A 12,816-nucleotide genomic window follows, 5' to 3' on the forward strand; every position below is an offset into this window, starting at 1 on the left:
ATTCCCACCCTGGTCATAGTTTTTCTCTGTCCTTGTGTGGGCCCATTTCCATTAGTAGGGCTAACGCTCACATGGTTCATATGGGGTAGAAAACTAGCACTTCACATTACGCTCTAATCAGTTTTAAAAGTCATTACAGTTGATAAATGTTTGTGTGATATTGTTTTGGTTTTAGAACGATCAAATACCCCAGTTCAGCAATGCCTGCACGATCTTATCAGTAATTCTGAGATTGGCCCTTTGATTGAAGAAGCTCAACAGGAAGGTTATGGTGAAGCTGCAGTGCTGCGCTATCTACATGACTTTGTTCACATGGTGCACAAGCCAACAGGTCCAGACGGAGAAGGAGAGGTTTGATATAACATTCCAAGAATAGATATTCACGTCGTTTCTAACTTGTATGAGACGCAGTTCCTTGTTAGGAGCATTTTGATCCCAATTTCAGGGGACTCAATTCAAAATTCGATCTCCACATGGATACATCCTCATATAATCAGTGGTTATTTCTATGGCAAAAATGTGGGTCCCTTCACTTTGAAGGTCCATTAAATTCTTAATTTGCCCCATTTACCTTAGTTCTCTTTACGTCAGTATCACATCACAATTTTGTTTCATCAGTACTAGCCTGTAAAATCTCCATCAATTTGCTCTGACGAAGGGCTAACTCTCAAAACGTCACCTCGTGCACACTGTGGTCAATTTACTTTTATCAACCCAGTAGGTACTTCCAAATTCTCATGTTCCATAGACCCATCAGTGCAGCGTCACAGTTTCTTTAGAATCTGGCTCCGCTATCCCCATTTTTCTGCCTCTTTCTGCTAAGCTGGGGCTGTGTTATATGAATAGTTTTTTGGCTTACGTCTCCCTTATTGTGCTTATTTGCTTTGTAATGCAAAATACTACAATTTTCGATTTCCAGCTACATCTTTCGCTGTAGTTGTTTGAAATCGACAGTTTTTTTTATCATAACTCAAGAAATGAGGCAGTTCCACATACGTTATTCAACCGATATTCCAGTTAAGTTAGTTTGAGAATTAAAAAGCCAAAGAGCTAACAAACTAAAGCTGCTTAACTGTTAATTTGACAATGATTCTTGTTCCCTCCCTCCCCTCCCCCCCTCCCCTACCACCGTTTTAGCCTCTTAAAAAGTAGTGCTGCATATCCTGAAGCTTGTTTTACTGGGCCTAAAGACAGTAATCACACACAACCAACGTTGGAGTTAATTGGCTATGAACAAACGCCCATAGCCACTTTAATAAAAATTTCAATAATTTCCACCTAAACTTAACACCGAAACACTGGAAACTTTTCCTTGCCCAGAAAAGTTGAGGGCCCAAAACACGCCCAAAGTGAATGCAGAGACAAAAAGGGAAGGGACGGGAGGGATGAAAAAAACACTTCTTTCTATAATGAGTAGCAGAAGTGAATGCTTTGATTGTATGAAATAAATCATAGTGCATCACAACTTCAATGGGGGCTATAAGCATTGAATTATCCATGACCCCTCAGCATTCGACCGGATGTTGTCTCGCCATCATGATCAGTGAGATTAATACAACATAACATTAACAAAATAAAAACGGTGAAAAGCATGAACATTTTATTCGCAGGCAAATATATCATTTTAATGTATAAGAAAGAATAACAAGGGATACATTATTGTTTGGTTGATGGAATTTTCGAAATTGTATTGTTGTTTACAAGTTTGTTTATGGGACAATTCTTCTTCTTCTTTTCGGCTTGCAGTTGATTTGCCAAGTCATTATAACAGCGGCTCGTGAAGTTCATGCCGAGTCCCACTCTTTGGAAGAATTTTCTCTCAGCATCCCTCTTATACATGTGGTGTATGAAGTCATCGATAAACGTTTAGCAAATCTCAGTCGTCTGATTGAGGCTCAGCCAGACATCATGATCCGCCTCTCGCAAGTGATTCCTCAAGGGGAATCAGAAATGGTAGGACAATTTAAGGCAAATAATAAATAGGACAAAGTCTCATTAATGTCGGAAGTACCGACTATTTGATGCTGGAAAATAACTGTACATTACTGTTTTGGAAAGGTGTTCTTGCTGCTGTTACTCCTCGCGTTCTAGCTTAACGAAAAGGTTTTGAAATTTCTCATCTAGAGCATAGCTAAATGTTGGTTGCTCTTCCCTTTTCAATTCACTCTCAGTTTAGTTACAATTGTAAGGCAGAACTTTCTAATACCTTAATTCACTTAAATTTTTGCGACACACTTTCATTTCGCGATTGTGCAAGTGATTACACAAAAAAGTCTTTTGCTTCAGTATAGGTTATTAATACACCTTATTCCAAAATGGTCGCCATTTGAGTATTCTTTTGTTTCCATGCAAATTAGCCCTTATGGCCTCGCTTTCAAACGTAAAATTCAAAAGAATATTTAACCATGAACGAGGCCATAAGGGCCAATTTTCATGGAAACAAAAGAATACTCAAATGGCGGCCACTTTGGAATAAGGTGTATGTGCTCGCTGAATTCATCTATTCAATATGATGAAAACTCAGCTCAACTTGAAGCACAGTAGGTGAACTATAGTTGTTTTTCTGATGATCGAGGATGCTGGCAAAAGATCATATTTTGAGAGTTGTGGTTGTTTTTTGAAGTTTTTAGAAAGCGTCCCCAGGGAAAGAAAAGTCACTGATCTGGAAAATCATACAAGAGCCATACCTTGTAATTCACCTTTATCACTCGGCGGCCATTTTGGAGTCCGTGGGGAATAAAGGCTTTGTCTTTGCATTGTCTTTGCCCGTCCAGCCTCACACTGAATGAGAGGTTCAACGGGCAAAATCTTTTGTTTGGACATTGAGTGATATGGGTCTATTGAGTAGTCAGTACCAGTGGCCTTGTTGGCCCGCTCTGTACCATGAAATCGCGCCCAAAAAAAGAGAGGTAAAGTACAGAAAATCGGTGCATGCTCCCCATTAACATCGCCAAAACATCTGAAAAATGTTCTAGGTTCATGATGCAGTTGCACTTCAGTTGTGTCTTTCAAAGCTTGAACCAAGTGAAGAGGAATTTGATGATCCGCAGACTCGCTTAGTGTGGTGCAACAGAGTTTTGGCCATCAGATCAAGTGCAAACAACTTACTCAATAACAGTGCACAGTGTGGTCTGAAAACAGCGCGCGTTCTTCATGATTGCAGGTTTGTACATTGCTGATCAAGAATGGTTGGTCTCCCGATATGGCCCCTTTTTCTTACGATGAATTTTTCCAAACGTTGGGTAGATATGTAGATAGCTACTTCCGAAAAATAACGAATAACAATAGAATTTAAGTCACTACGTTTCGTCTCACTCATTCGAGAAGATTCTTTTTGGGGCTTATAAAAAGCAAAAATGAAAACCTTATCTGAAGATATAACGTCGCGGTTATCTTGTGATTATTCTGCAGTTTGTTGATATGTGAAGTGTTGTGCAGCAACCATCCAGGAATTGAATTGGAATAAACATTTATTCCACATAAACTCAAATTTGGTCATTTGCCGTTGTTTTCAGAAAGTGAAGGGCGAAGAAACGCATTCGCAAAGCGTTTTTGCCAATTACGTATTGTTTAATGCAGTCATCGTTCTCGTGGACGCCATGGCTGCTTCATCTCTCTGTCAAGAGGGTTAGACAGAACGCATCCTATGCAACGGCTCTCATGATTCGCTCAGAATACAATGGACACGAATACAAATGGCAATGGACAATGGACCCTAATCATTAATCATAACTACCATACAGCAACATCCCATACCAGTCCAATGATGTTAAATATCTCTTGTAAACCATTGAATATCTGCAGTAAATGAATGGTTTGCACCTCAGTGCAGTTCTGTTGTCATCAAGAACTGTCAAGACCTTTATTTTTCGAGTATTGTGGAGAATTTTGTTTCGTTTTAGAAGAATCTTCATTGCTCTCGTCTCATATCATTTTGTCCATTGGCGGATATATTTGTTAGTTTTTGTTTGTTTTCTTGTTTATTGTATTTCATTTTATTTTGTTTTCCTGGCTATGCTGAATACTCTTGCACTTTAACAGTGCCTTTTTTGTTTCAAACTGTAGTCCTATTACATCTTAGGCTGCTTACCTTCTGAGATCCGTAATAAGACTCGTTATTTCTGCCCCTTAACTGGGATACGTTTCAGGTCTATTTGGCAAAGAGTGAGTGCTGTGAGACTCTTCATAGAACACACCTGTCCTGGCACGTCATTGTGTCACCCTGCTGATGTCAAAAATACTTTTAAACTCTGGAAGGTAATAGCAAAAGATTTTCTTGCCATAAGGTTCATAAAGTGTTGCCTGTACATCAAATAACATGATTAGCTACGTGGAATGCGCAATCCAACACCAAATGTGTCTTTTCTTGCCATATGCTTGGACAATAGAAAGCACAAAAGAGGGTGTGAATCAAGGAAATGTGATCACAGTCTTTGGATCCCTACAGTGACCACGTGATAGCTTTTACATCCGAAGTGTAATTAAAGTGCTCCTAGCTTGCGAACGCAAACGTATTGCCGCAAATACCTCTGCGTTCGCAGGCTAAGTTAGTCGCCTACGTAGCCTTTCTTTGTGTGGTCACACAACGCTCCTCCCCACTCAAAAGGAGGAGGAGGAGCATTGCGTGACCACACAAAGAACGGCTGCGTAGGAGACTAAGGCTAAAAGGTCCTAAAATGACTTTCGTTCTTGAGAGAAATCCATTCCACCTCAAACCTCTTTTAAGAGGTTTGAGGTGGAATGGATTTCTCTCAATTAAAATAGCAGTTACCTGAAATGGTATGTTTTTACCTAATTTTGTGTTGCGTTCGGCGAAAAGTAAATTTTGTTCAAGCTATTTAAAACTCGTAGTTCCTTTTAGGTTTTCGCCATTCAACTATTTGTACTTACATTCGTATATTTTATCATGGTTTATATGATGGCGTATTACGTATTTGGCCGTTTTCGTGTGATTTCCTTTAAAATACCAGTGAAACATGGCAAATTGGCAAGTTTTTATTTCACCCATAACTGAGCCATTGAGAGACAGGAGTCTACTCTGTGAGATTATTCTATCCTTGGCAAAATTCTTTTTTCTGAAAAAAACTGTGCGGTGTCTTCTCAGGCAGACACCCATGCTCATGTCCTGAGCAAATGCCCAAAAATATTGTTCAGTTGATGTAACTGGGGAAGCCCATTGAAACCAAAATATCCAGTAAAAGCTCTATATTTCACGGTGCAAAAATTCAAATTGCTTATCGCCACAACAAACCTTGCTACCTCGATTAGTTTCTGCACTTGCCCCAAGTAGTTTTGGGCCGTTTGCTATTACAGTTTTATAATGAAAGATGGGAAACTGGTCATCGTTTGGTCCATAACCAAGCATTGAAGGGTAATAGGGTCGATTGCAGGTTGACGTCGCAAACTACTTGCATTGCTATTTTCAAGGAACTGTACCATCGAAAAACTGTTTGTAATGTCAGCCCTGTATACAACCCATTCTCCTTCCTTGTTCGCTCGTAGATCAAATAATAGCTGGTTTCCCCACTTTCATGGAACCTCTAAGACGTTTACTTCAAAGTAGTTGAAGCAAACGCACTGGTTTTGGACTGGTGCAGCGACTAAGTGTAGCGGAAACCGCGTTTTTTGAGGTGATAGACATGAAAAAGTAAATGAACTCATTCATTATCAGCCTACATTTAGGCGCACTCTCCCCCCCTAAAAAAAGTGGAGGAGGGAACGTCTACGAATAGCTGGCCGAAATCGTGTTCCGTATCGTCACGGTAATTTTCGCAATTTCTGGAAATAATTGGTATTTCCGCTAAAATTGGTGTAAACAAAGGCTTCGTATTTCATGGAATTTCGATTTTATTAGATATATTTCTTTTCTTTGGAACTCATTTGCAAGTCAATGCCCCTTTTTAAGTGTATACTGTGTTTTTGAGAGATTGAATAGGATTATGAGCGATATTTAGTCCAAAGCAAAAAGAGGACAACCTTTGATGTGAACACAGTCTTGAGGTACATTTGCAGGCTGTGTTATTGTATCGCTCAATTACGGATTCACTCATTTGCCGTCGGTTTCAAACTAATTTATTTATTTTGTGGAATATTGCTCGAAATTTGAAAATAGTTACTGATTAATTCTTGATACCGATTGAGTTCAATTAGATATATGACGGAGTGATATTTACCCAGTGGTGTCTTGTAGTAAATTCTTTCTGTAAGCAATGAAAGTTTGTCGAAGGTCGGAGTTATTAGACCTTAATCTCATTTACGGAGACAAATAATCATCGTTTGCGAACAATATGCTGTCCTTAAGAAACGGCAAAATTTGTAGCAGGACCTTAGAAGCTCCTACGCAGCAAGTTTTGAAAAAGCTCGGCTTGTTTTACAGTCGAAGGAATCGCTTCTAGAAAGTTTGGATTACAGCAAACTGAAGCGCCCCAGGCTAGCTAGTTACAGCCCATCTCCGACTCAAGATGAGCAAACTATCCATGTTTCTTTTGCACCGTTTCCTTCCTCACTGTTATCATCACCGCCGAAAAAGAGAGCGGAGTCAGCGGTACAATCTATTTTCGTCTGTGTTCTCGAAAGAATTGACTAAGGTAAGTGACCAACCACAATGAGAAACCATTATACACATTCTTGCAAAAGGCGTGACGTCGCCGAACACGATTTGGGCCAGCTTTTCGTAGACGTTCCCTCCTCCCGTTTTACTTTCGGGGGGAGAGTATGGCTGCACGTAGGCTAATTCGTTATCCAACACCTGTAATAGTTGAAAACTTGTCGGAGAGAGATATCAGAATAATGTGAATAGGTACATGAATGTCTCAAACATTCAGTTCTAGATAGAGCATCACTACTGTTACAGTTACAGTTGGTGGGATGGGAGATATGTGTGGTCCACTGAACCATTATATTACTACATTGTTTTGAGCAGTAAATAAGTTACTTGCTTATCGTCAATCTAAGTTATTGTTGAAGTACAAGGGAGGATTACGTTTTTGCGAACGTTGGCCTTGTATAGCACTTATATTTCAACAGAGTTAACTGGGGTAAACCGTGTGAGTGTTAGCCCTACTAATGGGATTGGGCCCACACAAGGACAGAGAAAAACTCTGACCAGGGTGGGAAGTCGTGGGTTCATTTCCCACTCTGGTCAGAGTGTTTCTCTGTCCTTGTGTGGGCCCAATTCCATTAGTAGGGCTAACGCTCACATGGTTTACATGGGTAGAATATAGCACTTACATTACCCTCAAAACAGTTAATTAAATTATTGTTGAACTTTTCTGACAGGCGTTGGGTGATGAGACAGATTTCACCAAGCCTGACACAATGAGGGTTATTGAGAAGTTTCTCGTGGACTGCAGTGAAGCTGTTAGCAAACGGTACACCAGGTACGAAGGCGTTAAATCTTTGATCCGTCACCAGTTTGACTACATTTGTACCCTAAAACAATTGAAAGGCGTCCTTCATACAAGAGAGTCGTGATTACCTTGAGTGTTTCGGGTAAGTTATCCGTAAGTGAAGTACTTTGGGCAGTTACGAATTTCCCCTTATGGAGGAGATGAAACAAATCCTAGTTATTTTTTTTATTTTTTTTTTATTTTTTTTTTTTGTTTTGTTTTTTTATTGTACTACTTACGATACATGTTACATGATTTACACTTGTACTTACTTCTTACACAATACTTGCACTACATTAACTTGCACTACATACGATACATATTACAATACCATAACACTAGTCAAATGGAATTATAGTTGATCTGTTTACAACGTAATTGTTTACATTTTAATTGTTCGAGTCTCTAATAAGAATTTTGAATCCTAGTTATTGCTACAAAGTGGCAGTGTTGTCCTGTTAGATTATTTCCCATGATTTGCACGCGATTTCTCGGGGATCAAACCAGATGTCGTCCACCAGTTGAATTTGTCATCGGTCGGTGTTCATCTCCACCAAACCACTGAATACCGTATCAGCTAGCTCCCTCCTTGCCGTGGAGTGAATCTGCTCTAAGAAATCAGTACATGATCTTTTCGTTATTGGTTTTAATTTTTAATTCGTTTCTACAGTTACGGTGTAACTACTTGCCCCGTATGCCTGGAAGGATTGGCTGAAAAGGATCCTGTCAAAATGCCATGTAGTCACGTGATATGCCTTTCCTGTATTTCCCACTGGATTGCACAAGAACGCAAGTGTCCGCTTTGCAAACAGGAAGTTCCGGAACATTTCAAAATCGAGTCCACAAAAGACATAAGGTATAAATGTTTGAAAGGCGATCATGCAGTCATCATGATAATATGAATTTGGTTATATATAGATTAAAAGACAAGACAAGACAAGAGGCCGACCGAAGTCGAAGGCAACCCGAAGGCTCCTTTTTCTTTAGCTTCTACAGTAACTTATGGCATCTTCCGTAGCTCACTACAGGGGTGGTAGCCACTCCTAACCCGTTGCATGCACAACGTGTCTCCAGTAATACTGGTACTCATTTTACCCACCACGAATGGATGGAAAGCTGAGTGACCTTTTGGAGCGCACGAGCTGGGATTCGAACCCGGAAAGCTCACTCGCAGTCCGCGAGCGATATCCACTACGCTACGCGCGCTCCGTCAAATGTAGATAAAAAATAGTCTTAAACTGAAATTTCGGTTGCAACTGCAGCCTTCTTCAGAGTAAGAATATGCAGTTCTGAGTGTGAAATTAACTCATTGTTCCCCTTGGGGAATCGTGGCACTCTACAAAAGACAAGAGTGCAGTGAATGAACGAAAGCCATTCCCTTCTGTTTACAAAACTCTGATGAAACCCCGGGGGAAACAATGATTTTATATAAATGACAAACTCACACTCAGAACTGCATATTTTTACTCTGAAGAAGGTTGCAGTTGCAGCCGAAATTCAGTTTAAGACTATTTTTTATCTATATATAACCAAATTTTCAAAACCACATTAGATACAACGTTTTTTAACACATTATATTATAAGGTATGAGGCCTTTTCTTTGTAACATGAGATTTCGTCATTTCTTACAACATTTAGAAAGCCTATTCGTTGTTGTCTCTATCCATTCCCTGACCTATGGTATCATTTTCTTTTACTTTTGATATTTTGAAGAGAGTTTCAAGTTAACTCCGTTTTTGTGACACTTAATTAACTTAGGGTGGCGTGAGAGAAGTATTAGAGAAAAAGTGCTTCATCAAACAGATTGTGTGTCTGCAAACGCTCCTCTAATGTATCACCGCCTTTTCTATTCAAAAGCGTGGGTCAGTCTTCTTGTTCATCAGTTTGGAGTGTTGCACACACGTGTACGCCAAAAACGGAATGTCGGGGATTGGGGTTACCAAATAAAGCATAGAAAACATAATTTTTTTGGAATTGCAACTAACACGACATTTTTCAGAAAAAAAAGTGAAACAAGATAGAAGATAACCAGCGAGGTTGTTTGCACGATACATAATAGAATTACACTAAATGATTAACCTGTTTGTTCTTCACAGACAAGCTGTTCATGAACACTACGACTTCCGTCGTCGGTGTAACTCCTTTTTCATGGAGCTGGTTTCATTATTCTGTTTTGGTGCTGAGTCTGGCGTTATTGACACAGAGCTTTTCTCCATGTTTATGAGTTATGTGCTACAAGCCAGTTCCAAGACTAAGGCCTTCTCTCCATTCCCTGAGCACGGCATTGATGCAACTCCAGTGGTGAGGTCTTTTCTTCTGCAACAACTTCTGAGAAACAGGTTTGGTTTTTTTTCCCAGTCTCATTTGAACTCTTTTTATGATTATTTCTTGAAAACTTTGCAAGGTACTTCGGAAAAAAAAAAACTATGAAATACAGTGGTATTACAAAGTGGCAGTGCTAATTAAACCTGAGGATTGTAATCGACATGAGATCCCTTTCACGAGTGACACATGATAGCAACTTTTCTCATTTCTAGAAATGAAACTTGTTGCACCATTTCACTCTTTCATTCCGTCACTTGACATACTTATCTCCTACTCGGCAGTTTGCTCGTGATTCCTTCCATAGGAAACTTTAGCCAGGTTTCGAATAATAGTGAAATTTGTGCAATTAAGCCATATGCACATGTGCAAATGTGTAGTAAGATATCCCCCTTTTATTACTAAGTAAGTTTTTCAATGGAAAAGCTTTCGAGATTAGGTGACAAATCTGATTAGTTAAAATGGAACAACTACCATAGTACAAAGCGGATCGAAACTGTTCTCCCAAATCCTGACTTTGGGACCACTTAGGGACCACTTAAAGAAATTTTTGTAATGTACAAACATCTTTTGTTTTGATAACTTGTTGATCATTAAATTCAGTTTACGGCACTGACCAATCATTTATTCATGTGTGCTGTGTTTGATGTCGGAATTAGTTTGTAGGAGTAGAAGCTTTAAATCTTGTGTTATCATCTCACACATCAAAACCACAGTTTTGCTGCGCTTTAAATGTTAATGCAAAAGTACACTTGTAAGTCGCAGTGTTGAACCATTCCAAGACTTTAGGTTGCACCATCGTGATTTTTTGCCTGCATTTTTTCATTTTTGCATTTAGCGATGAAGAAGTCAAAGATCACCTGTCCCATTATTTGTCAAGAGCTGGAGGACTTAGGCCAGACGTTGGTCATCTGCTCCAAGTTTGTCAGCTGTTTGTTCACTGTTGGGAGGTGAGATGTTTTTCATGGTCAGCAAAAAAAACAAAGCAACAAATTCATTAGCAGCAGTCACGCTACATTCTTTTACGTTGAAGAGTCGATTTACGCAAGGTAAAGGCGAAATTCACCCTTAAAGACAAGCAGCCTAGAAGATAATTGAAACTGGTAATCCGTTAATCTTTTAGAGAAAGCGGTTTGGTTATCCGAGTAGTGGCCCAATCAGACCATTGTGGAATTGACTTCTTCCTCTTTCAGACTTCAACGTTTTTCATATTAAAATAACATGTATATGAAAAGTAAAGTCACTTTTCCTCTAATCCCCCTGCAGCAGTGAAACGGGAGCAAGTCATATTCAAACCATAGTCCATGTAGATGGACTGGCCATGAAACTCTGGAAACTTCAAAAGCGAGAACAGTGATGTGTGGTCTCTGAGCAGTCAGGGCAAAAACAGCAAACAAAAACATTATACAAAAAGCTTGTCGAGTTTCAAAAGCATCTCCATATCTTAACTAAGGCAAGAGTCAGGGACTACTGATAGCATTAATAATAATAATAATAATAATAATAATAATATTATTATTATTATTATTATTATTATTATTATTATTATTATTATTATTATTAACAATGAGTAATGCAAAAAACTGCCTTGTTGAGAACTGCAAGGATGTTGAGGAAAGTGTTGAAAATATAAAGAAGAGATAATCCTGTTAGTCTTTGGTCATTTGTTATGACTCGCCTAACAGAAGAAATGACAACAGCCAGAACAGCCAGAACATGAAAATTGTCCCAAGGGAAAAGAGGGGGATAAATAATGTACACTTGGAGAAATTATGTTCTCCTCGGTAAATTGTCAACAAGTCAGCATATCCCGTGGTAAAAAGCTGTGGGTGTCGTTACAGGTGAGTGTTACCTGACACAGTATTGTTCCCTTTTACTTTTTTGGAACTTGAATCAATGTCGTACCTTTATTATTACTTCTTTTTTCAGGATTCTCTTATCAGTCAATATGCTAAATTATCGGACAATCTTCTAGTGATGATAAAACTAACACAGCAGCTTTGCGACGAGTGCACACCGCATTTGACATCAAGTACAATTCAACCGGTGCGCGAAGTTGATGTTGTTTTGTTGGAAAGTGTGGCCAAGGCGCGATACATCCTAGGGCTCGCTGCCCAGTTTATGCACAAAGCCATCGTGGAAGACTCAGCTATATGGAACGACTTTCAGATTGGGAGAGAGTTGCAGACACTTTTTGACGCAATAAGAAGAATGTGTTTGAAGAGTTTGACCCCTTCTCCGCGACTCTACCTATTAAAGCAACTGGCCCGAAGGTTTGGTGTTGAAGCCATCCACGCGGTGTGTAAAATAAAGGAACTTAACTGGATTGTGCCACCTGAGAGCAGAGATCAGCAGGTGAAATGTTACTAATGGTAAAATAGGCAGTCATGTAGTGCGCATGCAAGACTTGGAGTATCGCAAGAATATCATTATGTTTGACGGCTAAAGGTGAGGCTGGTGGCCGGTCACCCCAGCCACCCTCCCCCTCCCCCTCCGCCCCCCATTTCCTCAATCGGTGTCTCTGCGGCGCTCTCATCCGTACACCTGGGTGAAGAAAGAAACACTTTGAAGCAATTTTTTTCAATAACACGGTGGTAGACTAATGTTGACCACAACCTTAGGGCCTACGCTATTTGGTCACTTTGAGTAACCTGCTCAGTTGTTCTGAAAGTCTTTAATTATTAAAACTAGACTTTCCTTTCAGTCCGGTTTAATTTGCCTTAATGCCAAATTGCATACATTCCTTCAAAACACCGGTGAGAAAGAACATTTTTTTCTCTTACAGCAAGAGGATCTTGTTCCTGATAGATTCATCATTTATGGAGAACACTACAAAACCATTCGAGAGGCCATGGCGAAGACAGTGCTAAGCGGATCAAACAGGGAGTTGACCGCAACACTGCAGGTACAAGGAATTTAGAGCAATGCAGTTGAATCTCGGTTACTATGAACACTTTTTGTACCTGGATAATTTTGTCTTTACTCTCAGGAAAGCTCATTCCTGTTACTTAAATTTGCTTCATACGGATACCCCATAATGCGGGCAACTGAGTGATATTGATAATACTCAATTCAACTATATGCTTATTTCTCGCAGCATTGATCC

General features: G+C 39.6%; 1 protein-coding gene across 1 annotated transcript in view; it reads left to right on the plus strand.

The window, feature by feature from the left end:
* LOC137992942 (E3 ubiquitin-protein ligase rnf213-alpha-like) overlaps nt 1-12,816 on the plus strand; it is a 130,874-nt gene that overhangs the window by 95,059 nt on the left and 22,999 nt on the right. The window contains exons 51-60 of the mRNA XM_068838537.1: nt 176-351; nt 1,747-1,953; nt 2,976-3,163; nt 4,149-4,257; nt 7,279-7,379; nt 8,059-8,244; nt 9,485-9,727; nt 10,549-10,660; nt 11,640-12,065; nt 12,496-12,615. Coding sequence (XP_068694638.1) covers nt 176-351; nt 1,747-1,953; nt 2,976-3,163; nt 4,149-4,257; nt 7,279-7,379; nt 8,059-8,244; nt 9,485-9,727; nt 10,549-10,660; nt 11,640-12,065; nt 12,496-12,615 — 1,868 coding nt within the window. The remainder of the gene's footprint in view (nt 1-175; nt 352-1,746; nt 1,954-2,975; nt 3,164-4,148; nt 4,258-7,278; nt 7,380-8,058; nt 8,245-9,484; nt 9,728-10,548; nt 10,661-11,639; nt 12,066-12,495; nt 12,616-12,816) is intronic.

The sequence above is a fragment of the Montipora foliosa genome, chromosome 2 (genome assembly GCF_036669935.1).
Source record: "Montipora foliosa isolate CH-2021 chromosome 2, ASM3666993v2, whole genome shotgun sequence".
In the NCBI taxonomy this organism is placed as follows: Eukaryota; Metazoa; Cnidaria; class Anthozoa; order Scleractinia; family Acroporidae; genus Montipora; species Montipora foliosa.